At 39.7% G+C, this 27,559-nt stretch overlaps 2 protein-coding genes across 4 annotated transcripts in view; one reads left to right on the top strand and one right to left on the bottom strand.

Moving 5' to 3' along the window:
- The window catches only part of srgap3 (SLIT-ROBO Rho GTPase activating protein 3), a 60,492-nt gene extending 50,912 nt beyond the window's left edge, over positions 1 to 9,580 (bottom strand). For both annotated transcript variants that reach the window (XM_061727104.1, XM_061727105.1), the window contains exon 1: positions 9,120 to 9,580. In XM_061727104.1, the coding sequence (XP_061583088.1) occupies positions 9,120 to 9,183 (64 nt within the window). In that variant the 5' untranslated portion in view covers positions 9,184 to 9,580. The remainder of the gene's footprint in view (positions 1 to 9,119) is intronic.
- An 8,113-nt stretch (positions 9,581 to 17,693) lies between these two features.
- thumpd3 (THUMP domain containing 3) lies at positions 17,694 to 27,460 on the top strand. Of its 2 annotated transcripts, XM_061727102.1 has the most exons (11): positions 17,724 to 17,805; positions 17,905 to 17,983; positions 18,102 to 18,395; positions 19,035 to 19,112; positions 19,806 to 20,210; positions 20,740 to 20,870; positions 23,377 to 23,446; positions 23,650 to 23,765; positions 24,036 to 24,140; positions 25,714 to 25,837; positions 27,016 to 27,460. In XM_061727102.1, exons 3-11 carry the CDS (start codon positions 18,156 to 18,158, stop codon positions 27,205 to 27,207), a joined length of 1,461 nt encoding a protein of 486 aa, XP_061583086.1. In that variant the 5' UTR covers positions 17,724 to 17,805; positions 17,905 to 17,983; positions 18,102 to 18,155; the 3' UTR covers positions 27,208 to 27,460. The 2 variants fall into 2 exon arrangements, with proteins under 2 accessions (XP_061583085.1, XP_061583086.1); XM_061727101.1 differs by lacking the exon at positions 17,905 to 17,983 and having other exon boundaries at positions 17,694 to 17,805.
- Positions 27,461 to 27,559: the final 99 nt, after the last annotated feature.

Genomic DNA, 27,559 nt, shown 5'->3' with positions numbered 1-27,559 from the left:
CAAACACAAGCTTCACAGACACACCCAGCTGTCTATCACTTGCTGCATACGGGAATCCAGCTTTATAGGACCAGCCTAGTGTCTCCATGGCAACATGGGCATGAACCAGTCCCAGGGGAGAAGCTTATTGGAGGAAGGAGGGAGTGATCTGATGGATGAGAATAGGTGGCAGATTGACTGAGGAAACATGTGCCGGTGCACACGCTGGAGTCATTTTGAAAATGAAGCTTATGAGTTATGGTTCATCACAGTGCGGCAGCATCTGATCAATATCACTATTTCATAAAATAATCACAGACACTGAATGGTTTAAGAGATCTCTTCTTTTTCCCAACAGTGATTGTGTTTAATTGGAGGGTGTGGACGTCTGAAACAACTGCTACAATATCAGTCCACCACAGTTTTTCAATAATCAAACTGAGAGTACGGACAGCGAAGACAACCCTGTATTATTTAGTGAGACTTTCATAAGGCTTTTTGATGATTCTCAACCAAATAAGTATTTTTGTTTGGGTGGAAATTCAATTATTTGTGTGTTTAGAATGTGGGCAGTTTTAGACATGCTCTTGTGAAACTGCAAAAATCAAACCTGCAGTGACCAACTATTACATTTTTATTTGTTGCTTTTCCATTAAGGTTTGAGGCTGTTGGTCTGTAGACAAAACAGACACATTTAAAAGGAATTTAGTGAAGAAATAAATACCAGGTACCGGTAAAATAAGAAACTGTTAGAAATCCCATAATATATATGTTTTTAACAGCCATGCAGTAAAAGCCACAGTTTTTCGACAGTGAGGCCGTGCCACTTATTGTTTCATTTCTATGATCAGTGTTGGACAAGAGTGATCTGAGAGCTACAGCACAAACAACTCTTCTGCAGGACACATGTTTCACTTATATGTGATAATGGTAATCTCACTGTTCCCAAGCCTACCGATAAAAAATGTAGCTGACAACTTCCTCATATAATGGCCGTGTCAAACCCTTCATATACATCACACATTGCACAACTGCCCTATTTTCTCTGTTTCTAAGGTCTCTCAGAAGGAAGTATTTCTTGAAATAAGATCTTTTTTCCTTCCTGCCTTGTTTCAGATATTGTTATCAGACTTTAGGAATGACATTTGCTCATCTCTTTTCATTTGTTTTTTTTTCTGATCCATCTGTCAGCTCATAGTTGCTGAATGCACTCCTCTTTTTCAGTGTTGCAATTTATGAATATATTTCTGCATGAAATTTCTCTGTGAATTTCTCTGTTATTAACAGTTCTATGAGTTTCTTTTCTATTTAACCTTTTAATGTTATAAAGGGATTCAAACACTGTGGGTCTTGACCCTCATGTTGTTATAACTGATCTGAACATGTATAGATCACGTCAGTTTTTTTAAGTTTCTGAATTTCCTTAATTTCCACTGGCAATATGGAAAACGATTTGAAACAGATTCTGTTTAGGGTGAATGGTGTTTTTACTAGAAGAGTAGCTGGGTTTTCTTGGTGACAAAATAAAAGGAGAATTGGAAGGAAGGGTGCATGTTTGGTATTTCAGATCAGTCACTGTTATATAATTAGACTGCAGACAGCAAAGAGCAGTGTACTGCCGGATCGGTCATACAGTCATGGTGTTGAAAGCTACACTTCTACAGAGAAAGCTGATTTAAATTCTTTTCAGCGCAAATTTGTAAAATGAGAAGTCAACACAAGCACTGGCTGGCACTAAACAACAGTGGAAATGAAAGTGTTTTTATGCTTAAATGGCACTTTGTTTGTTTCATTAATGACTAAACATAGGACGTAGAACGATTCAGACTGTAATGAATGATAATCCATGCCTGGTAGATCCACAGCTTCATGAAAGACTCATTATATCTTAAGTACTTGAGAAAAAGAACAAAGTCTTTGTTAATTAAAAGGCAGCTGCATTCATTGCAATGAATAGAAAGAGACAAAAAAGCTGAAAAAACTCTGGACCAAAAGTGACACAGAGCAGGACCACCAGTATGATATTCATTTATTGTTTTCTAACAGGCAAAAATAAAAAATTAACATTATTTTACCCTTTCTAAACTTGCTAACACAAATAAAAAGCAGCCAACAAGGGAGCAGTCAAATGTTTGGACACTCCTCGTCCCTACTGTGTACTGTCCATCCATCCATTCATCCATTTCCATCCACTGGTTGCGGGGGCAGCAGGCTGAGCACTCATGCCCAGACTTCCCTCACCCCAGACACTTCCTCCAGCACTGCCGGGGACTCTGAGGCGTTCCCAGGCCAGCCCAGAGACATGGTCACTCCAGTGTGTCCTGGGTTGTACCTGGGGTCTCCCCCCGGTGGGAACTACCTCAGCTGACTCCTCTCGATGTGAAAAAGGCTCTACTCCAAGCTCCTCCCGAGTTATTGAGCTTCTCACCCTATATCTAAAGGCCGGGACACACCAACCTGATAATCAATTCAATTCAATTCAATTTTATTTATATAGCGTCTAATACAACAGATGTTGTCTCTAGACGCTTTCCAGAGATCCAGAACATGAACATAAACATAAACATAAACCCCTGAGCAATTATTATATAAACAATGACAGGTAAAAACTCCCCTAGTGGGAGAAAAGCCTTAAGCCAAACACTCTAATCTAACCAAACACGTAATCGGCCGTTGGACGCTGTCGGGGAGTCGGGTTGGTGTGTCCCGCGCAGTCATCCGTCGGCATCTGTGTTCATTTTGGCCAATTCGACATGTAGAATCGGCCATTAGCCATCAGCCTCTATGACCAATCTGATTGGTTGAGCTCTAAAATGGCGTCCGTATTAATGGTGCCATCGGTGTAAACCGGAGTCAGGTTCTCTCGTCTGATTTATGTCTGACCTGGCAATAAAGCTTTTTCTGATTCTGATTCTGATTCTGATTCTGATTCTCTAGCCCTTGACTAGCAAATCAGAGTTAACTGGAAATGATGGCAGCACATCTCCACCTGACCGGAGAGGGCACGCCACACTCTTCCGGTCAAGAACGATGGCCATGGACTGTGTACAGAAGCATGTAAGTTCATAATCATTTCCTCTTTTATTCTAACACGTTCATGAAAAATAATCGTTACAACATGTGTAATGTTGTCCATGCTATAATAACATACTGCAAAACAGATCAACGTGGCACTGACCCTGTCCATGCAACCATAAGATGCAAAAGTAACAGTGTAAAAATCCAAAATACTTGCAACATCCATCTAAAATGTTTGCACAGATGAACACCAGAGAATATTCACAACATTTGTTCCAAGTCTGATGCATGTCTGCAAGTTTGTTTGCTGATTCACACATGCACTGAGCAGCAGGAGGACCTCTGCGTGAGGTACGTCCTCACAGCTTAAGAGCTCCCGGAGGTTCATCTGGGTGGAGCACTCAGGATGCAGAACATGATGCATTGTTTTTCTGGGTACATTTGGGACGGTGTTTGAGGTTCCCCGTGTATCAGTAATGCTTTTGTATTCTTGTCTAAACTGTATGTAAATATAGTCACGATATCCACGATATCCCGTCCATACTTTCAGTAAAAACGACCTAAAGTAACACTGGACTCCACTCCCAGTCTTGCAGAGTAAGAAAGCAAACAAAAATAAACCTTTAAACCGTGTTGTAAGTGTTTGTGCCATTTTAAATTGCTATATTAAAGTTGAACTGTTCTTTAAAGTACAGTATAGTATATATTATAGTTTGTATCACAGAAATCTTTGTGAAAAATAAAAAGCGTTTGGCTTATTTGATGAGTTGCTGATACAAACCAACCGTGGATGAAGAACATTTATTAGACTACACAACAAACAGCTGGGCTGTGAAATTCATCACAGTTTACTCATTTACTCATTACTCGTTTACTCATCACTTTTTTTGATAATCGAGCAGCTCCAATAAAAAGGCAGCCTCTTTTAAGATTATTCCCTTAGCAGCAAATGCATTATTTTCCTTTGCCAACATCTATTTGGCAGCTTTATGTTGTTTAGCAGTGTTAAAGCCTAGAACACTAACAAAAGACTATGAGAGAATATACATTTCAATTTATATTTCATCAATTTGTTAAATCTATTGTCTTTTCTATTTGAAAATTAGGCTTTTTAATCTAATCTAATCTAATCTAATCTAATCTAATCTAATCTAATCTTAATTTGGACCTGCATGAAAGAACAGCCACATCCCTGAAAGGCACGCAGAAGACGAGCACTGTTTATGAAGAAGGACGAAGCAGAAGAATTAGTGATTCTGGACGGTGCTTGCGTAATTTATATCTGAATGACGATTTATTGTTTTCTACGCCAGTGCCTGGGTTGCATCTGTGCATTGATTGCACTTCTGAAATGCTGCACGGGTCAGAGCTGAAAAATGAGCCAAAAAGCTGGACGAAGGTGGGGGAAACTAAATTACAGGTTCATAATAACATTAATGAAGAGTGATTGAGCATATACTATATAATACGAGGCTGAGGAATGCAAGGTAATCATATTTTTTGAATATCATTGCCAAAAACAACAATAATACACACACTTTGTTCACTACTGTTGACAGGCTAACAAATCCCCCTGACTCAGTAGAACTTCTGTCTAACTGTGCCAGCAATGAGTTTGCAACTTTTTTTACTGACAAAATTCAGAAAAGGTTTCCAGTCACATCACAGCACTGATACAGCTCTAGTAAAGCTCCGTAATGACATCCACCCCAATACAGATAGTGGCAACATTTCAGTCTTGGTCTGCACACACAAAGTCAACCATAAAAGAAAAGACTATTTTGTGTTTTTATGTAACTACAAATCTGAGTTAAGAAAAAAAAAGAAATAATAGTCTTTGAAGCCAATGAAGAAAGATTAAAAGTGAGCACTTCAAGCAGTTAAGCTAAAAACCAATAGCCAAATTAGAAATCTGGGAGCGGTTCTGGACTCAGACCTGAACTGTAACAGCCGCATTAAGACAGTAGTGAAGTCAGGCTATTATCACCTAAAGAACATGTCGAGGATTAAAGGACTGATGTCTCAGCAGGACTTAGAAAATATTATCCAAGCTTTAAATCTTCAGTAAACTGGACTGCTGTAATGCTGTTCTCGTGGGTCTCCCAAAAAAATCCATCTAATAACTGCAGTTAGTTCAGAACGCTGCTGCCCAAGTCCTGACTAAAACCAAGAGACTGGACTTTGTCACAGAATAGATGTTAAAATCCTGCTTCTGGTTTTTAAATCTCTGAATGGTCTAGGGCCAAAATACATCTCTGATCTCCTGGTCCATTATGAACCAACTAGAACCCTCAGGTCGTTAGGATCACACCTTTATACCCAGACTTAGAACCAAAGGCAGCGTTCAGCTTTTATGCTCCTCACCTGTGGAAAAAACTCCCAGAATGCATCATGGATGCTGAAACTCTCAATTGCTTTGAATCAAGGTTGAAAACCTTTTTGTTTACTGTTGCATTTCAGTAATCCATCATAATGCACTACAGACATTATTTATTTATTGCATTTCATTTATTACATTTTTCTTAATTCATGTCTAACCTTCTGCTTTTAAACTATTTTTCTTTTAATGCATTTAAAAAAAAATGTATGTAAGGAACTTTGGATTTTTCTCATGAATGGATTGCCTTGCCTTGCCTTGCCTTGCCTTGCCTTGCCTTGCCTTGCCTTGCCTTGCCTTGCCTTGCCTTGCCTTGCCTTGCCTTGCCTTGCCTTGCCTTGCCTTGCCCTGCCTTGCCTTGCCTTGCCTTCTGTGGAAGATAGTTGTCAGAAATCTGAAATCACGCTGCACTACCATTACCTCAAAATAAAACCCTCAGTAACATAAACACAACATGGTTCACCCATCCGGTTGAAATCATTGATCACACCAACTTTTATCAAGAAAAATGTTATTTTACAGAGCACATTTGTCCTCTAAAGTCAGTGAGGCAATTCACCACTGCACACCATCCACTGAATATAATCATTCCTGATTGCATAGGATGAATTCAGGGACCAAAGCCAACAGAACCTAAAGTCACTAAGGTCAAACTAAAATCAAGGCTACATGAATAAAGACCATTTTCTTGATTACAGCACTCTTACCGGTTTGCATTCAGGTTTGCAGTCAAAGGTGTCTTTTTTTATCACCCACAAGTCTCTTAAAAGCTGCTGCCCACTCCTTTGAACTTTTAGCTTTTAAAGCACACGTGTATATAATAATGGGAAGTATAGGCTTATTCCCAAAGCTTCCATTGTAAATGTCAAGCAGCTGCTGATGGTTGAGCCTGTTTCACAAGCTGCCTGTAAAACTGGCAAACAGGAGGAGGCCGAGCCGCAGTCCAGCAACCACATGGTGGTTAACTACAAAACCGAGTCCAAGCTCCTCAGTAGTCTCTCTCTGTTCTGTGCAACGAGCCCGCCTCTATTGACATGCTAATGCAGGATTGTCCAGCTGAGCAGCCTGAATAAAGTGAACACCATCCCTCAGAGATCTCATGACCAGCAGCCAGCCTCAGGGGTTGTCAGGAATTCATCGATAACAAGAGTTTAAAAAAAGAGCGAGAGAAATAGTTTGTAACCCTGTAACAGATGGATTATTTTCCATGTCATCTGCTGACTCATTTGCAGTCACTGCGTTCAAACAACACACATTACTAAAACCTTGACTATCATGGTGACAGAGCTTGTGCTTTCTTGCACTGCTGAAACTAGTAGTTTTTTGTTACTCATCTGTTAACCGTTACACAAAATGAAGCAACTTCTGTCCTCTTATTATAACACGCTGATGGTGTGGCCCCTTCTGCCACGTAGACACATTAACCATACACTAATAACTCAGAATGAGACAGGTGCAATTTCCAATCTGAATACCATTACCATCGACTCACTGTCAGCTCCAGCTCATAACACCTCCATTGTTGTGGCTCTAAAGAGTAGAGCCCTCTGTGTCTTACACAAAACACGAGCTGTGAATGAGAAACAAGCAGCATTCTCCATAAATTATCATGCTTCCTCCGCATGCAGTTGATCAGTGGTGTCTAATGCAAAGAGCCAGCAGGCAGGGCACAAAAGCAATTTAACCCGTTTGCAGCTGAATTTGAACTGAAAAAAGGGATGCCCAACCCACTAAAAATGATCAGAAGCAAGACAGAAGGCAGAAAAAGAAGAAAAATTGATCTTTCTCTATGACTTGCCAGAACCTAAAGACAAAAGAAAGATGGGAGGCAGAGAAAGTAAATAAAATCAGCTGCACACATGAATAAAGAATACCTTCGCAGATCAATCCTCCAACCCCTCACATTCCCAGCATCTGGAGGACCGGTGTGATACATGAGTCACTAAACAGCCCAAGGTGTAACATTACATGTAAAACCACCAAAATAGAAAGTGGTAGCATTGGGCCGGGGTCTTGAAACTGAACGCCAGCACCGCTTTTAGCAAATGTTGATGAATGTCCACATAAACACATTTACTGTGTACAATGGAGCTCTTTATTTTTACACAACTACATGCAATGTTCTGCCGATGAAAACAGTCTTTTTAATCACTAAAACCATAAACGTGTTTTTTTTTTTGTTGTTGTTGATTTTTATTCCCATGGCCTCAGAATGGCTTTGGGTGTGTCTCTCCCATTTTTTTCCCTTATTCGGTGCACAGGGGTGTATAAAAGTGCTAATTTGGCCCTGTCTCGATCCGTGCCGACCAGCTGATGACACCAACCTTCCCTGTCCCCTCAGATTCTGCAAAACCTCAAGCAGAGGATGGGCTAATTATACAAAATGTTATTTCCAGTTTTCACCTTTAGCAGAAACTTAACAGTAAAAGACAATATGAGCTTTTGTTTTGACATTATCGGGAGGTAACACAAAGCCTAATCATCAGAAAGCCTTTTTTCTCTGCCCAGGTCTGCTCACATCCAAGGGTCAACAGTGAGTCCCTCACAGGCTAGAGACTCCAGCAATTGATCATGAAAGCAGTGCAGATGGAAAAAGCTTTATAAACTGTAAAACTCGTTTCGGGGTCAAAGAAACTGTAAAAAAAAATAACAATAATAATAATACATCAAACCAGTGTCCTCCAGTATAGTGTGGAAGGTTTCCAAATTAACCAAATCTATTTATGTTGCGGTTTAACAGCTTTAAATAAGACATGAAATTATAGGAATATAACATAAACGCAACAAAATGTGCAAATACACCAAGCAGCTTCTGCTCCTGGTTCCCAGCCCTTTCTCTCCATCTATCCTATTCTCACTTTTCTTCTTAGCTTGAGAGCTTCCAGTTTAATCTTTTTTCAAAATGTAAGCAAATTAGGTGTAACGCTCCACTCATCAGTATTCAGGATTGGCTCCTGCAACATTTTATACTTGACATATATGCTGTCTGCCCTTGCCTTTCTGAGAACATAGGTGATGTGATGCAGATCCAAAGCAGAAATCCTCAACCATAGAACTGATGGCTGGGTTTGTACATGGTCTGTCTTGAAACATAAGAATTGTGGGGAGGTTCTAAAATTATAGAGTAAAATCCTCTCTGCTAAATGCCAGATGCCAAGCAATGCTGAGATGAAAACATAATGATCATAAATGCAAAACTTATATCTAAATAAGTATTACATTCTGAGTACAATCAAGTATATGGGCTTCATCTGAATCCACCTTGACATTTATAATTAAATGAGGCTCTAAATCAAGAAGATGTATGTTTATTTAAAACGCCTGAGATACATTAGATCTGTTTCTTATTTTTTTCCTCCATCATGTGCAACCACATCAGTACAAATACGGACCTATAATATAATATACTAATGCAGCCTGAGCAGCATCCTGCAATAATCTCCACGCAGGAATCATTCCACCCAGCAACAAAGGTATAGGCTGCAGAAACACAGTCACACAAGTAACATCCCAAAAACCCACAGGCTGCCAGTGAAAGGGAGAAGGGGGGAGGACATGAAAATAAACATTTGTCTTCGCAATCTGAAACTGCTGACACGGATTACCTGTCACCTGTCCGGAGGAGGCTGGCATGTTTGGTGAAGCGTGTCGCACAAAGGTGAGAGCGCTTATCCTGTTAGAAAATTAGGAAGGAGTGATAAACTGGCGCTTGGCCAGGCACAAACAATGCAAACAAACAGCGCACCTTTCACTTGGGTCTCATATTCCGCTATGATCTCTTTATCCTTCTTGTATTTGGTGGATGACATGGCTCGGTCTGCAGGGTGAGACCCCCTTTAGTCGAGGACTGGCTTTTAGGTGTCGATCCTCCGTTTTTCTTTTCTCTTTCTTCTGCTCGTATCCTCTAGTAACCTCTTAAATGCTTTTGTGTCCCTGCAGCCAGGAGGCAGTCCGAATCAGTGCAGAGAGGAAACCTGAGCATCGGTCCAATAACGCTGCATTCTCCTCGGCCGCTGCTCTCTCTCTTGCAAGGATCCCTTCTCTCTCTGCAACCAAAATGCTCCAGTTGAGGGGGGGAAATGGAAGGGGAGGAAGAAGAAAAAGATAACAAACGAGGTCGGAACTACAACAGCAAAGTGATTTTAGAGAAACAAAAGAGCAGGAGGTCTCCAGCAGCCGGGTCCTTCTGGACGTGCGTGCGGGCAGCGAGGCGGCCGCGCAGGTTTCCGAGCGACGCGCTGCGCTGCGGGGAGACTCGCGTTTAAAGCCTGAATTATGGTCCTGCGTTAAATCGACGCAAAACCTACGGCGTAGGCTTGCGTTGGTGTAACGCGGAACCATAAATCAGCGTTAAGAGATCACGTGAGCTACTCGTGTTGTCGGCCACCCCTTCCTCCAGTCCTCCCCCACACCCCCCACTCCTGCACGCACACGCACCCACGCACACTCGGTTTTCATCACATCTCACTGACTTACTATTAATTTCATGGAGGCTTAACTTGATCATACGCACCAGACGCCTTTTTCTCCCCATCAACCTTCCTGGGTTAGGGTCGTGTATCTCCAGAACACACCGCACATGCAATGTTTGTTGACATTATGATCACCCAGCCAAATATTGTGAGCTAATACACTGATATAAACACAAGGGATATCATGGCTCTTTCCCAATATAATTATATCTATTATTATTACTACTATTACTAGGCTGGCTCAAAAAAAAGAAAAAGAAAAAAAAAAAATATATATATATATATATATATATATATATATATATATATATATATATATATATATATATATATATATATATATGTATGTGTGTTTACGGTTGTGAGAGGTGAGTGCGTGCCACATTTTTGCAGAGGCAGCATCAGTCTTGATCAGATTTATCTTCAGTTTATGCAAACAAGAAATATGGACAAGCTGCCCTTGTGACCCCAGTGGTTGTCATTAAGAGTTAATGAGGAAACGTCAGACAAAACATAGCCCTCTTAAAGTTTATCTGTGTCTTTATGCCCCTGCAGCACAATAATACACTCAGACAGTGAGAATTCCCAATTCCCAAGTTTGTTCTTGTTTTCCCACCGTCTCATTGTCAGTGGCGCCACCAGGGGGTGGCCAGGGTTGGCAACGGCCCCCCCTACAAATTTGCTGGCCACCCCACTTGCCTCAATATATATATATATATATATATATATATATATATATATATATATATATATATATATATATATATATATATATATATATATATATATATATATATATATATATATATATATATATATATATATATATATATATATGCATGAACACAAGCTGTAACCATTTTTCAAAGTCAGTTTGTTCTTCACACCTTTTGGTTCACATGTGTGCATCATCTCGCCTGGTCTGTGGTCTTTGTTGACAACACCTCCTCTTGCTGACAGAACTGATGCTGACGGATAAAGATGAGTGTGACAGCAGCGAAGTCTTCATCTACAATGTCTTTTGCCTCTACTGTATAAGGACAAGAGTAAATTCAATTGATCTTGGTTGAGCAAAAATGTGTGAGTTACATGTAATACATGTGTAATAGACCATTTTTACTTTGACATTAGATATTAAATGACAGTAAAGCAGAGATTATGCTGACACATATGCCTTTGTAATGGCAAGAATAATAGATTTATTAAAGAATATCAGAATCCGTGTCTTGCACGAAGGCAGCTTTTGCAAGCAATATGTCAGTGGACTGAATGAGTTTGATGGCAGATACTGTCATGTGGATACTTCATTGTTTGGGGGTGACTCTGCTTGTTATCTGTCACCTTTGCTATTCTTAGCTCAAAATGGACCAAGCTGTTGACTCACAATGTGGTGGAACAAAGCATCATACATGTACACAATATGAGGTTGCTGTATTTAATCTGCTTGCTTGGACTTTGTTGCTTTATAATAGTAAATGAAAAATAGCCACACACCCAGTATCTCATTATTATCAGAGTTCAAAGATGACTCAAAATGCTTCTTGAAATGACCTGCTATTCCACTCTCATGAACAATTAGCCCACTCTGATAAATTAATGGGACAATTACAGGTCTCCATTAATATGCCCAAGTACACTCTTCTGCCCTTCATTAACTGGAATTATTTAAGAAATGCAGGTTGAATTTTTACTGCTCTTGTGGTGTCAAAGATATTTTCAGGCTGTTGAATGCATAAATCCTTTCACAGGAATAAAAGCCCCAGAGGAATTTTAAATGGTCTCTGGCAGTGCCTGTGTTTGCTCTCAGCGAGTATGGATGTCAGACAGAGGAAGGGCGAACGTCTTCGTCTGCGGGTGTGTATTTGTTTTACTGCACTACGTAACAACATGTGTGTATCTCTGCAGTTTAAGGAGTGAACCTGTGTTGTTTGTCAGCCTTCGTGTCGCGCCTGAGGAGTGAAACCATGAGCGAGAGGACACATCACTTCTGACACCAACTGCCACTGAGCGTGTTAACCAAAGAGAAGTCAGGACATACATTTAATTCCTCTTTGTTCTCCACAGTTCAGAATTAGATTTTGTAGACAAAGTGTGCCTAAAAAAGAAAATGTTTCATATTAACATGCCTTTTTCACTGTCTCTTATTTTTGACTCTTTAAAGGCATCAATTGAAATTTAAAACATGTCAGAACTTCACTCAGGAAAATTACAATGAATGATTGGTAATAAGTGTTGTCATAGTTGCAGTCCTTTTAGACGCCCTTCACCTGGTTTTAAAATCCATAATGTTTTTGCTTATTTACAGCAAATAATGAAATATAAAATCCAAGCAGTGATATGCACTCCTGTTTGGAGCAACAAATTCAGGCATGACAGGCGAAACAGCGGTTCCATATACACTGGTCCAGCCACATTTAAACAATCATTTACACAAGATAACAAAGAGGGAATTCATTACTGAGACATGAAGTGAAGATGCTCAACTGGGGTGTCAAAATAATTATCGTAAGTCATCATCTTCATAATTGCACCTGTTTTAATTTAGATATCCGCCCAGTGGGGTTCTTGAAATAGGCGCCATGTGATGTAACGGTTGATGCTGTGTTAGCCCAGCATGAGAGATTTTTGAGAAGCCTGGTTTGGATCTCAATTATGAGAGAAAAATATTGAGTTTCACTGTTTTGAACGGCTCTGGTTGTTTCTTGGTCAACCAGTACATTTTCACGCCTTATATATATTCACTACAGGCATTAGATTAGATTAGATTTCCTTTATTAGTCCCACAATGGGGGAAATTTCCGTCATGACAGCAGCAAGAGAGAATGAATGACGGAAATGTCCCCATTGTGGGACTAATAAAGGAAATCTTATCTCAGTGTGGGTGCTGCGACATTGCCGCCGTGTATAACCTTTTACTATATGTGTTGTTAAATCAGGTTCACCAAGTGCAACACAGTTCAACAGGTACTGACTCAAAAGCAATGTTTGGTGCATTTATGAGTCAGTTACATCGATAATTCTTGCTGTAAACCAAAAGCTTTCAGTCTTCCAGTCCCTCAAACAAATTGTCCTTCTTACCTATCGGATACTTGAGTAATGAGTAAAGAATGGGACCAGTTCAGTGTAAATCCATACTTGCAAAAATACTGATTCATATGTGTAACAATTATTGGGAGGGTGTTTCCTTCTGCCCTGCAGTTGACATCTGCACTGTTATAAATGTTCACAGCACCTTGATCACGTATTGATCAAATCTGACATACATTTTTGCACCAAGGTTGTTTTCTGTGGTTGATTTCAGGGTGTACTTTTGTCCTTTTCCATCTGTTAAAGATCACAGAGGCTCAAGTGACTGCCTTTTGAGTAGGTGGTTATAACTCACCGCAGTACAAGAAACTCAACAACAACACCAACAATCTCTACTGATGTTTATTATTTTCATTTTTATTTTTGATGGAGACTGACATCTGCTGGCTTTTAATCATCTATGCATAGAAAAATATATCAAAATCTTATATAGTGTATTATCATAATGAACACAGAGGTTTTTATTTATTTAGCATTGTTAAGTAGTTTTTATGCAGTTTGTGTGACTGCAGTCTTTGCAGAAAGTGGCCATCTGTTGTGCAGTGTCATTGGTTACCCGTCATGATCAAACACCCACTCATCTCTCAGGCTTCACACTTACGAATCACTTGATCTGCAAAAGAAAGTTAGACACCAATAAAACATTTTAAACTCACACAGCATACATGATGAGACGAGGGATAGAGAAGCAATGACGTGGCTTTATTTCCGTGTTTGAAAGTAATTCAAACAGGTACCAATCAGTGGTTATAGTTTGTAATCACTAATCACAGAGTGCAAAGACAAATTGTGACATTATACAGAACTGCTCTGCATTTTCTTCCAAAAGTACTTTCAAAAAGATACAGAATTATCTTTAACTTTCTACAGCCCATAGGATCCATTAATCACAGCAGAAAATGTGGAAGAGAAAAGGCAGCTTCTCTTATCGTCACTTTCTGCATAAGCCTCATTAATCATACATGGATTTTGGAGAAAGTAGATCCTGTGTGACTGCGTAAATCTAGATACCCACTGAATGTATTTTATGAAAATACAAAAAGCCATTTCAATTGCTTAATTCAATATGATAGATTTTAAAAGGATCCAAATACATATATTTGCTAACTTTAATCGTTACATTAAAGCACAAATGTAAAAAATGTGCCTTCATGTCAGCTGAATGTCACATCAGGTAAATATGAATAAAACCCTGAAATCAAAAGCACACAGAGGTGTTTCAGCGCTTCTTTTTTCAGATTTATTTCTATATAACACCTTGCATGTCAAGTTTCAGCAACCCTTTTATCGTAGGCCTATCTACTTATAGATGTTTATATTATGTGAACATTTTTGTTCATCGAGCTCAGTTCACATGCTTGTGCAATGGCGCCCTCTAGCGAGCATTTAGCGCAGACAAATCCATTATATTAGCAATAATCAATCAGGGATTCTGGCGTTCAGAATAAGGCACATTTACAATGATTTGGATTTAGACATGATGTTTAGTAAACGGAAACACGATAAAATGTGTCATGAAACTGTGGAAAAATGAATGAAATCTATCATTTAAAAAAGACACTTTCTCATCCATAACCTTCTAGCGCAAGAACTCCAACACCACATCAGAATGAGGAGACAGGAAGTAGACAGAAAGAAAAACTAATCTGGATATTCTCATGGTCTGTTTTTATAGTAGTATTTAAAGACAAAAAAGATAGTAAAGTAATATTTTAAAATGAGCCAAAACAAGATGGCATCCAAGACTTGAGGCACCTACACATTCTTTACATATAGGCTACAGCTGTAAAGTCTTCCCATTTCATTGCATAAAGTCTTTAATCCTATGAGCAAAAAAAAATCACAAATCTAAGTGGATGAAGAGAAACTCCTATGTGTGCTTTTTGGAGGTTTTTCTTAGTTGGGTATTCTAGTGTGAATGAATGAATAAATTATAATTTTTTTCAAATGGCACACCATAAATTACATTTTCATGTAAACATGTATGTATGAATGAATAAATGAATGAACGATTTTTTATTTCGAACATGTATATAAAAAAAAAGCAGTAATAAACAGTAACATCTTCATATTCACATATGTTCGAAAAATGAGTAGGAAGAAGTATACACTTTTTCCTAGTTCCTACCCCTTTATAACTCTATGAATTTACATTATTGTTATTATTATATCTACACAATATCCATATAAATATAGTCTATACAGTATAAATACTGCGTAAACATGCCTATTACTACATAATTATCCATATAACTATATAGAAAATATAAATATTATATACATATTATATCAATATATAGAAAATACAAATATTATATAAATCTATATAAATATACACTATATAAACTACATAAATATCCCTATAAATATATATATATATATATATATATATATATATATATATATATATATATATATATATATATATATATATATATATATATATATATATGCTACATACCTAATAAATATATAACATATATTACATAACTATCCCTCTCAACATATAATATATACTACATAAATATCCATATACATTTCTAAACATATAGTAAGCAAGTATAATATACCTTTTTCCCTATTTTATTTGTTTCTCACACTCCTCGTTAACCCATTTCCTCTTCCATATACAGTACCTGTTTATAAATATTTTTTTGTATCTCTTTTTAAACAGATTTATGTTAATACTTGGTTTCATTTCCTGCTCCAAACTGTTCCACAGAGTCACTCGTAAGTCACTAGTAAGAGAGAAGTCGAGGGAACACAAGAAGATTCTCCATAGCACGAAAAGAGCTAAACTACATTGCAAGGGACCTCCGCTCAGCCTGGCAGGGCCTCAAAACCATGGCCTCTGTGAATACTGCTTCCACCTCCCCCGGAACCATCCATGTGGAGTGCAGCACCCCCTCCTCCCTCCCTGACGATCTCAACGCCTTCTACTCCAGGTTTGAGTTGGACAACTCCACCCAGCTAGAGGAGTCCAGATCCTCACTCAAACCTGGCAGCTCTGCACTCACCTTCAGGACTGAGGACGTGGTGAGTGCCCTCAGGAGGACCAGAGAGAGGAGCTGACACGGTCCTGACAACATCAGCGGCCGACTCCTGAGACACTGTGCAGGGCAACTAGGGAGTGTGTTCCGGACTCTTTTTCAATACTCCCTCGACAGTCACACCGTTCCACAGCTGTGGAAACACTCCACAGTCATCCCTATCCCCCCAAAAAATAAACCAAAGACTCTGAATGATCTCCGTCCCGTGGCCCTCACCTCCCTGGTGGTGAAGGCTATGTAGAAGATCATCAAATAGCACATCATCAGAGCAACTGACACCCTAATGGACCCACTCCAGTTTGCATATCGCGCAGGCAGAAGCGTGGATGATGCAAAAATCTTCATCATGGAGTCCATCCACAAACACCTGGAGCTCCCTGACTCATCCGCCAGACTTCTGTTCGCTGACTTCTCATCAGCATTCAACACCCTGCAGCCCCACATCCTGGCCACTAAACTTTCCTCCCACTTTCACCTGGATGACCAGTTAATCCTGTGGATCCTGGACTTTCTCACCAACAGGACTCAGAGGGTTCGTGTCAACAACTCTCTCTCTGACCTCTGCTCCACCTCCACTGGCTCCCCCCAGGGCTGTGTGCTCTCCCCCCTGCTCTTCATCCTCTACACCGATGACTGCAGAGCCACACAGCCCAACCGCCATCTGGTCAAGTACGCTGACGACACAGTTCTCCTGTCGCTGCTGTCAGGCCCCTCACAACACCACAGACCTGCTCTGGAGGAGTTCGTGGAGTGGTGTGACAGCTCCAAATTGGAACTAAACCCCAGCAAGACCAAAGAGATGGTGGTGACCTTCTCCAGCAGACAGAGGGATCTGGCTGCTGCAGTCACCACCAACATCCACGGGAAGCCAGTGGAGACAGTCGTGGAATACAAATACCTGGGCACCATCTTTGACAACCTCCTGAAATTCTCCGCCAACACAGAGGAGATTCTCAGGAAGTGTCACCAACGACTGTACCTCCTCAGGAAACTCAACTCCTTTGGAGTCAGCACACACATCATGATGACTTTCTACTACGCCTTCCTGGAAAGCATCATGACCTTCTCCATGACCTGCTGGTTCCACTTCCTCAGCATCCAGAACAGGAACAGACTGCAGAGCACAGCATCACTGTGCTCGAAAATCATCAGCCTGCCGGTCAGAACTCTGTCTGTGGTTTTCAACCAGCAGGCCCTCAGCCAGGCAGCCAAAATCATGAAGGACCCCTCCCACATACTTCATCCTGCATTCCAGTGGCTCCCTCCAGGAGGCGCCTGCGCTACGTCGCATGCAGGACTGAGAGGAGGGCTACTTTTGTCCCCAAAGCTACCCTGCTTTTTAATTCCGGCTGCTAAACACATCCCCACATCCACAGAGCCCCCCCCCCCGGACTACTCTATTATATTTTATTATATTTTTACTTATACCACTACATTGACTCTGCTGTACATTTTTTGGACATTCGTATAATTATATATTTTTTTGTACATAAGGAGACATGCCCTGTTCATTTTTATTCTACTTTATTTCTTGTTCTATTTGAGATTTTCAACGTCTTGCTGCTTAGTTGCCCCGCAATTGCCCCTCGGGGATGAATAAAGTTTTCTGAATCTGAATCTGAATGCTGCTCAAAGACATTGCACATTATTGCAGAGCACGTGTAGGGCTCTTATTCTGAAGAGTCCGAACCGGAAGTGCTGCCCGTGGCCGGAAGCAGCGTGCGTCACCTCGTGTGTGTGTGTGTGTGTGGCTCCGACTGCAGGGATCCAAATCTGAAGTTTTCTGTTCAAACAGACCGTCATCATCTTTACACTTCAAACGGTGGGGGCAGTTAAAATGTATGAGTGAAGATGACGTTGTATAAAACAATTATCAGCATCTAGCGTCTCATTTTCTTTGTACATTCAACCAACTTTTTAGTTCCTTAAAGCTAACGCTAGCCGGCTACGTTAACGACGGCGTGGTTTTGTCACGAGTGTGCAGCTGTTCATTCTCTAAGGTGTGGTAGTTCATGATAACATGAATGTTATATCTGCTCATTGGCCCCCTCATTATTCAGATTGTGCAAGCAGGAAATAAACTCTGATAGTTTTATATGTGCTCAATGTTTTCTTCAGGTGGGCTACTGATTTCCACCTGGTCGGTGACAGCCCACGGGTTCTTCTCACATCATGTCTTCTCATGGAGATGGGTCTGAAGAGCAGACTGATAACGCGATGGAAGCACCCACATCCTCTGAGGATGACGCCACCCCTGGAGCCTCCATCGCCATCACCATCGGGGCGACTGTGCCCACTGGCTTTGAGCCCACTGCGGCGGAGGAGGTGAAGGAGAAGATCGGTGCTGATGCCCGGATCAGCAAAGACCGGGGCCGGATATATTTTCCAATAACGACTGACAAACTTTTTCAGGTAAAAAAAAAACAGGGTTTTCTTGCTCCTCTGATATTTTTCTCAATTTGCTCCAGATAGTTATTGCACCAGTGTATTTTGAAACACAGAAATATTTAGAATTTAGAATTTATCAAAGGATAACATGTAACATCTCATTTTCAAGGGGGTCCCATAAAACATACATTACAATATATCACATTACAGTACAGACATACATGACATAAAACAAACACAGACATCTTGCTCAGCCCCTCCCACACACAACCCCTACCCACATAAGTTTAGTTACAAACTAAGTAGGCTAATTAAATAACCGAAACAATGAGATAAATATAATACAACAGAGAGAAAAGAACATATAAATAAAATAAATAATAGAAAAGGACACAAAAAAATACATAAATAAATTAAAAACATAGGCAATTTGTTTTAAGATGAGAATATAATGCCAATTTAAAACAATGAAAAGAGGCAATAGAACGCAAAAAGAGGGGAAGATTATTCCAATCTGATGGAGCTTTAAAATAAAATGATCTTTTCCCAACCTCTTTTAAAATTCTAGGAACAAATAAAAAAGGAAAATTCATATGTCTGAGTGAGTATGGAGAGTATGCATCTTAAATACAGTATGTGATTACCTTTTTGTTTTTCTTGCAGGTTCATTTATTACGATCCGTAGACAATCTGTTTGTTGTGGTGGAAGAATTTGATCATTACCAGTTCAAAGAATCAAAGGTAAGCCAGGCCAAGTTGTAAATCCTTTTGTAGCATATGTTTTTGGTAGGGTTGTCCCGATCAGGTTTTTTAGTTTGAGTTTGAGTATCTGCCGATCCCGATTTTTCCCGATCCGATCACTTTTTTTTTGGCTCCCGATACATTTCCGATACTTTTTCCCGATCAGATACATTTTGGCAATGAATTAAAAAAAGAAAAAAAGAGGACTAAAACTCAAATTATCCCAAGTTTCTTTTATTGTCCATTGGAGAACAACATGGACATATATTTCAACAAAGCTTATCAGCACTGGTGCCACAAAATGTAAAAACATGAAATTGTAAACTAAAACAAAAAGTGCAGAATAGTGCAAAAAAAAAAAAAAAAAAGGCATCCAGTCAAACTCACAAACACAAGAAAATTAAAATACTTTTTGGCTTAACCTTTGTGCAACATTCTGAATGGCATGATATGAATAGCAGCAGCTTAATGCAACATGAACAAATAAAAATTTCATAATTTAAATATGTAAACCATGTTAGTTTCATGCAACGATATATAAAACAATTTAATATATATTAAAAACATTAATAACTTGGTATGTCCCGATACTTTTTTGGCCAATTCGGATGTTTTGAAAATGCCGTGATCGGGACAACACTAGTTTTTGGATATTCATTGTGGTTTGGTTAACAGTAACTGTGTTTTGTGCAGGAAGAGACATTGAAGGAGTTGCAGGAGCTTGCCTCCAAACTTCCTTGGACTAATGCATTAGAGGTTTGGAAGTTAAATAAAACCCTAAAAAAGAAGAAAGGCTACCGGAAAGGAGGAAATTCCAGCAAAGGAAAACCCAACGGTGAGGCCAGCGTTATGGCTGAAAATGATCAGCAAGAGATACCTCAGGAGCCGCCTGCAGCAGAAAGCACCCCTGATGTGGAGACCAGTCAGCAGGACCTAGAGGAAGCTGCACCTGCGGCCAAAATCATCAAGTTTCGTGTGACATGCAACAGGGCTGGTGACAAACACAGCTTTTCTTCTAATGAGGCAGCCAGAGACTTTGGCGGGGCCGTGCAAGAATTGTTCCAGTGGAAAGCAGACATGACAAAGTTCGATGTGGAGGTAGGTATTCTTGTTCATACTGGACTTGCGCATATTCAATTCCAAGGCAGCTGCCAAAAAACACCCTGCTTGTCAAGATAAACATGCAAGGCATGAGATCATATTTAGTTTAGGGAGTAACAAGTACAATTATAACAATGGTTTTATGTAACCTTTTTTTACACGGTCTGGAAAGTTTGAAACAAGATTTTCACACGATGATATGCCTTTTTTTCTTCTTTTTTTGGTGTAATTTGCTCTAAAATATTCTATGAATTTTATATATATATATATATATATATATATATATACACACACATACATACATAAACACACACACACTTTTTTTGTCATTTTAAAGTAACCTATTGATCAGCCTGTGTTTGCAATTTAGTAAGGGAAATAATTAAATAAAACAAAAAACAGGGAAAAAAGCTGCCTTTTTGTTTTTTTTAGTTCAGTGTGATGCTCAAGGAGACTCTCAGTATCAGGCCTTTCAGAATAATGTAAAAGTCTGTAATTCGATTAAACACTGCTGCTTCCGTTGCAGGTGTTGCTGAACATTCACAACGAGGAGATGGTAGTTGGTATCGCTCTCACTGAGGAGAGTCTTCACAGGAGAAACATCAGTCACTTCGGACCCACAACTCTGCGTTCTACCTTGTGTTATGGAATGCTCAGGTAGGTTTTATGCGGCATTTGTGTAATTTTCCACTGCAAAGGTTGATAAATATTGTCATCTGTCCATGTCAGCTTACTTATTTATGGATCTGGATGATATTTGTAGATGGCATCATCTCCAGTACTTACAGTATGTCCACCGTCAATCAATTTCTATTCTCAAGGTCCTGTTACAGTTTGACTTATGATTTGACCTGGTAATTATTTGAAAATGATTATTTCAGCTTCAATACCAATTTTAGTTGGAGACGAGGTGAGTCAAAACAACTGTTCTTAAATTTGGATCGACTCAGTAGTGCGAGTTCAGGTATAAATACATAAATTTGAAGTCTTTTCCAGCTCTATAGCTACTGCTTTTGGTTTAAGATAGCCAAAATGTTTTTGCTATATTTTTTATTTCTAGATACTTAAATATTTGCTCCAAGGATCTGAAAAGTCTAAAAGTTTGAAGCAGTTTATACTGACAGTTGTTCCTGTCACGCATGGCCATTTTCGGATTCAATCTGCGGTTATACAGGTATATCCTGATTACGCAATGGAAAAAAGTCTTTGTAGTGATGATGCAGCTGCACGTCACGCTTCAGTGTTTATCTTAGCTGCTGTAACAAAAGAGTGACGTGACAGCAGGGCTGTGCGGTCTAAATATAAAATCCGATCAGATTTTTTTTGTTTTGAATCGATTTTGTTGTCATAAAAAGACAAACTACAATTTCTTTGTCTGTTGGCAATACAAATGTGTTTCCTTAACAAGTTTCATCAAGTGCAATTTTAATTGCTAATGTTAATTTTTTCTAAAACATGTAGTAATACAGAAGAGGCAGCATCATTGGGGTTGAATGTTCTCATATAGATGTACTCAGTTTTTTTTTTTACTGTACGCAGCTGCATTACCCTTAGATCCACACAAATCCTAAATATCACAAAGGAAAAACTGCAATTGAAATACCTAGAATTTGAAGAAAACTGTCAAATATGGCAAAAACCTATTGACACTTTAATGAAGTGTTTTTTCAGCTGTGTTGATATTCAAGTATATCATGAAAGTGTAACGGAAACACCTTTTTTGCATCTGCATGTCTCCGGCATCACTGGATGTGACTTATGGCACTTTTCCACTAGTACCTACTCGACTCGGGTCCACTTGGTTTGGCGCTTTCCCACTCGTGCCGAGTAGATACTTTTCCTGTGTATTCTGCCGAGTTTCTAAGCGGGGTGAGTCGGGCTGTATCTGACATCATCACACTACAGGCCACCGATTGGTCGGGGGGTTGGAGTCAGACGTCTGAGTCAGGATGTGACATCAGTGAAAGAGCGACTCTGACGGCGACTTCTTGTTCATTTTATTCGACCAGCAATGGCAGCGCAAAAGTCTGTTTGCAGATGTTTATAAACCTGGTGGCTGAGGAGAGAATTTAAAAGGGATCTAGACGGGCGATAAGGAACGACAAGATCTACCAGGAGCTCTGTCACTTCATAGCTGCTCGCGGCTACCAACAGACTTTTCAGCAGCGCTCAGACAAACAAAAAAAATTTAAAAAGCATCACTGCTTGAAGGTTCTCTCACTCTGACTTTTTAACTTGATATCGAACACAGACCCAGCAGCACATATATCATCTCGTCCAGGTTCTACATCTTTGGTGTTGTTGTCTTCCTCGTTTAGATCACGCAATCAAATGCGTCACAGCAGCTTTGCTCCAACTCTCCTACTTCTGCTCCAGGTCCTGAATTGTTATGAAAAAGAAACTGCCGATTTGAGTCGAGCCGATCTGAGATGAGTAGAGCCGAGTAGGTACTAGTGGAAACATGCCATTAGCTTCCAACTGTTTTTGGCCACATTTATACTTAATCATTCTGCATTACTGTATTACATAAGGGCTTTGCCTCTGAATAATAATTTGAATGGTCGTCCAATGGCTTTGTCTTCTGTTGACTTTTTTTCAAAAACAGCAACCGCAGTAGTCGCAGTAATATGTCCACAACTAAAGAGAGTTTTTGTCCATCTTCTTTGAAATTGAGGTTCATTTCTTTGAAGATAAGTCTCACAGGACGAGACACAGAAAGTTACAGAGAGAGAACCTGTTTATTGTATAAGATACTGGGGGAAAAATGATGCAGCTCATGTTGTCTGGTTTTTTAGTCGTAGTTTAATGGGTGCCACTGCCCACTGGGCCGTGGACCGCTGTTTAAGCTGCTGGAACAACCTAGTTGTGCCGTTGCCTTTAGTCACCACAGCTGGCAACAAGAGTGAATACAGATGTTGGTTGTTGGGTGGGAGTTGTTATTACAAGATGATGTAAGCAACTTGAAGAGGAAAAAAATGACATCAGCAAAAAATCTGAACTGCTCGTGGAGACCTGCATGGAGGAAGAAAAAAGCCTTAGTAATGATGAATCATCAGTGTTTATCTTAGCTGATCTAACAAATGCTGCTTGAGCAGCTATTGTAAAAAAAAAAAAAGGAAAGATTAATTAAATAACCGGTGTGATGCTGTTATTCTTTTGACAGGCTGTGTAAACCTCAAGCATCTGATATAATACTCGATCCAATGTGTGGGACTGGAGCTATACCTCTGGAGGTAAAACCCAACTTGTGCCATTTTATTTTGTTGTGGTCGTTGTTTGCTGTGATTTGATGCAGCTTTGTTTGGATTCTTTCCTTTTTATTGAATCAGCAGCAGAGAAGACAATACTAATAATAAAACTCAGGCTTTTAAAAATTCAATGATTTTTTTTTTTTTTTTTTTTTTTTTTTTTTTCCTCCCCCTCTCTTATTCTCCAGGGGGCCATAGAGTTTAACAATGCATTCTACGTTGCTGGTGATAACAACGACATGGCGGTTAACCGTACGCTCAATAACGTATGTCACATTCAGAAAAGAAGAGCAGACAAGAGTTGGTAAGTAAAGACATTCTCATTAGCTTAGCGCTCCACCCCGCCCTTATAAATATCTCTCATCTCACCTTTGTGACATCTCTGTCCCTTTTACTGTATTCTTTAGTATGTATGTTCAATTGTGAGAGAAATCCACGACTTTAAAAAAAAAAAAAACTTGAGACAGTGCTGTTGTACGAGTTTGAATCATTTGTGATTTAAGTGATAATACAAAAGGCTGCATTCACCAGAATGTGTTTGTGTATTGATGGAAATGTCTTTGATTTCCCACAGCACACCTGGATTGCCGATTGACACGGTGCAGTGGGATCTGTGCAATTTACCCCTCAGGACCAGCTCTGTTGACATCATCATCACTGATATGCCTTTTGGGAAGAGGTATCATCATAAAAGTGGCCTTCTAAACCATTTAAGTTTAAAAGTGTATAAAATAAAACTTGAATCATAAGTGAAGGGGCAAGCCAGCTGTGATGTAGTCCTGACTGAACTCACACATTGACATGTTAGCAGTGTTGAAACTTACATTTTTGGTTAAAAAAATGGTTGTTGAACTGCTTTTTTTTTCTGTGCCTAATGGTGATTTTGTTGTTTAACCTAAAATGTGGAGTGAAAGAGTCACGGCTAAATCATTGGGTTACATTATAAGAAAAATGCCTTTCCACGACGGGGGAAATGATAAAGTTCCTAGATTCTAGAGATAACTTGTTGGAAGTTGGTACGCTCACGCTGTGCTGTGAAGAAGTATTTACCCCCTTACAGATCATTTTGTTTATGTTAATCACACTTGCATGTTCCAGATCATTCAACAAATGTTAATAACATATAACAACTGGTTGTTAGGTTAGGTCGTCGCCAACAGACGACGACGACTGCAGTCACGTTTACGATAACTGACGGCGAGTCTTTCAAATTACTGTGGAGGAACTTTGGTTGGTTTGGTTATCTTTTTATATATATATATATATATATATATATATATATATATATATATATATATATCTCCCTTCCCCCTCCATTTTTTCCACTCCTACCTAACTGACAGTCCAGGGCATTGCTCCCTCTACCACCCCCGGGAGGCCCTACACTGAGCTCTGGTCTCCTCCTTACTTGAGGAGTGAGCAGGCCACTTCTTTTCACCAGACAGATCTTTATCCTCCTTCAGAACAGTCGTCAAAGTTTTATTTCAGATATATCTTGATTGTACAAGTCTGGCAGAAATCAGTGGAAGGGGCACATTGCTTTTTCCTCTTCAGACCAGGTTGGTTTAGGTCAGGGGTGTCTGACTCCAGTCCTCGAGGGCCGGTGTCCCTGCAGGTTTTAGATGTTTCCCTGCTTCATTGCACCATGGTACAAGTGACTGTGTCATCTGATTTGATTTGATTTGTTTATTTGCACAACATAAAAAAAAACGGTACAAAAGTTTAAATAAACATAAAAAAACATGAAAATATGTGCAGGTGAGAAAGGAAGCTCTAAATGGGCTTATTCAAAGTTCTCACCAGGAAAAATACATTGTATTGAAATAATAGCAAGAACAAAAAAACAACAGAACTATCCCGACTTTGATGACAAGCTGGTGACGATGATTAATTAGAATCAGGTGTGTTAAAGCAGTGAAACATCTAAAACATGCAGGACACCGGCCCTTCTGGGATTCAGTTTGACACCTGTGGTTTAGGTAGTTTTTCATTTAAAAACTGCGTCTTGTATTTACTCTTTTTATCTCTTGTCTGATTATTAACTGAGTTAGATGGTCTGAAACATAAGAAACGTAAGTGTGACTAAAAGAAGGAACAGAAGAAAACGGTTGGAAAGAAAATAGTTTTTCACAGCGCTATAAATGAAATTCCACTGAAACGACCAGTTGCCAGATCGGAATGCCATAAAACTACGATAACCCCAGTACACGTCAATACCTGCTTATGGGTGTTTTGTGTCTGTTTGCTCAAAGAATGGGCTCCAGGAAGAAGAACTGGGATCTATACCCCTCCTGTCTCAGAGAAATGGCTCGTGTGAGCAGACCAGGCTCGGGAAAAGCTGTCATCTTGACCCAGGACAAGAAATGCTTTTCCAAGGTAACTGTATGGCTCATGAAACCCCCCCCCTTTTTTTTTTTTTCTTTTTTTTTAAATAAAATGTTGAAATATTTTCTTAAGAAAAATTGAACACATTGAATCACGTTTACATGCCGGTACTCGGATGTTAAATGGGAATCCTGCATGATCCTCGTTTTTAATCAGAAAGTCTTGGCATCAGCTTGTCTTGATCAGACAGTTGTAGTGGGACAGTGGACAGTAGGAGGTGCCTCCTCCATCTGTGCACATTTGGACTGGTCTTTATCTCTACCTTTTCCACGCCCTGGGGAGTTTTAGATAGATGTGTATACTTTATTGATCCCCTGGGGGAAATTCCAGTGTCACATCAGCATAGACTGGAATACCTTAATCAGCTGGGTGAGAAATCTCCACAACCTGAAAGACTTTCTCACATGTTCTTCACTCCTCAAGTTTGCTGGAACATGTGGGTCTTAGACGAGAATTTTAAGACAAAGCAAGTTTGCTTTTTTTGGACTGCTGAAGGCGTTAAGCAGGGCAGAGTTTCCCGCATCGAGGTGTAACACAAGCCACAGCTTTTACGGGCAAAAGGGGAAACTTGTCTGAGAAATGTAGGATTTTTATCACAAGACAACATCCTGGTTCACTTCACGCCTAAAAACACCCCCGGACAGAAACGGTTTCACTAATAAGAAAAACAGCCAAACACACCCCCCACAAGCGCACAATTCAACACCGGAGAACCAGCAACTTCAGGCCAGAGCTGAGCAGTTTAACTGTATCTAAAGGGGAAATTACTCTTCTGGAGAACGGTCATGTCCATGCTCATGTGGTCTAGACTGTGGGAAGATGGTTTTAGGAAGAAGTAGAAGAAGCGCTCAGTGCCTGACCTTCTTACCTATGTATTTATGTGCGAGTTCCAGGTTCTTCTATCTAAATAGTCTGTTATTTAATCTCAACCATTTTATGTCGATGCAGCGCTTCTTTAAGATAAAGCAACCGCTTTTAAATGAATTTGTCTTGAACTCCTGAACTTGTCACTTTTTTAGTTGAGTAATTTAAGGTTTTTCGCTCAGTCCATTGTGACTGTCATGGAAAGACTTTAATCAGGTGAATTTGCCTGTCCATGAATTTCATTACGTAAAAAAACAAATGTGGCATTTGTTAGTCTGCTCTTAGAATATTTATGTTGTTTCCAGGCTATTTCCAGGATGGGAGGACTGTGGAAGAAGTTGCACACTGTTTGGGTCAACGTCGGGGGTTTACATGCTGGCGTCTACCTCCTCAAGCGCACCGCAGCCGTGTTTGGCCAAACTCCGGAGGATGTTTATGAATCACGTGGGTTGGTTGATAAACAACGACATGAGAAGGATGACAAGGAGCTCTTGTAATTTACTTCCGTCAGTCTGTATGTTGAAGCCACGCTGGTTCTAGTTTATTTATATTTTTTTAAGTTTCATTTTACGGTCAACCACACCAAACATTTTTAGTATGTGATTCAGTAAAAAAAACAGACATGTTCAAGTTTGACTTGCCTGGTTCAATCGTCATATCGCATGTCATCACACCCATCATTCCCCGTATCTGCTGTAGAGAAGGTGCATATGGCCTGTTTGATTAATAAAGGTCTCAGTCTCAACATCATCTCGTGGGAATCTCTTGATTGATTTTGTTTTTTTCAATGGATATAACCGCTTTTTGTTTAGAAGTGCTGACCTGAGTGCAGTAAAATAGTCATGGGGA

This window comes from Cololabis saira, chromosome 8 (genome assembly GCF_033807715.1).
Source record: "Cololabis saira isolate AMF1-May2022 chromosome 8, fColSai1.1, whole genome shotgun sequence".
NCBI classification, from domain to species: Eukaryota; Metazoa; Chordata; class Actinopteri; order Beloniformes; family Belonidae; genus Cololabis; species Cololabis saira.
This window is presented reverse-complemented; position numbering and strand designations above follow the sequence as displayed.

Coding starts and splice junctions, on each gene's coding strand:
- thumpd3 (XM_061727101.1), top strand. CDS start 18,156: ATGTCTTCTCATGGAGATGGGTCTGAAGAGCAGACTGATAACGCGATG. Junction 20,871..23,376: donor TTGTGTTATGGAATGCTCAG/GTAGGTTTTATG, acceptor TTCTTTTGACAG/GCTGTGTAAACCTCAAGCAT. Junction 23,766..24,035: donor AGAAGAGCAGACAAGAGTTG/GTAAGTAAAGAC, acceptor GATTTCCCACAG/CACACCTGGATTGCCGATTG.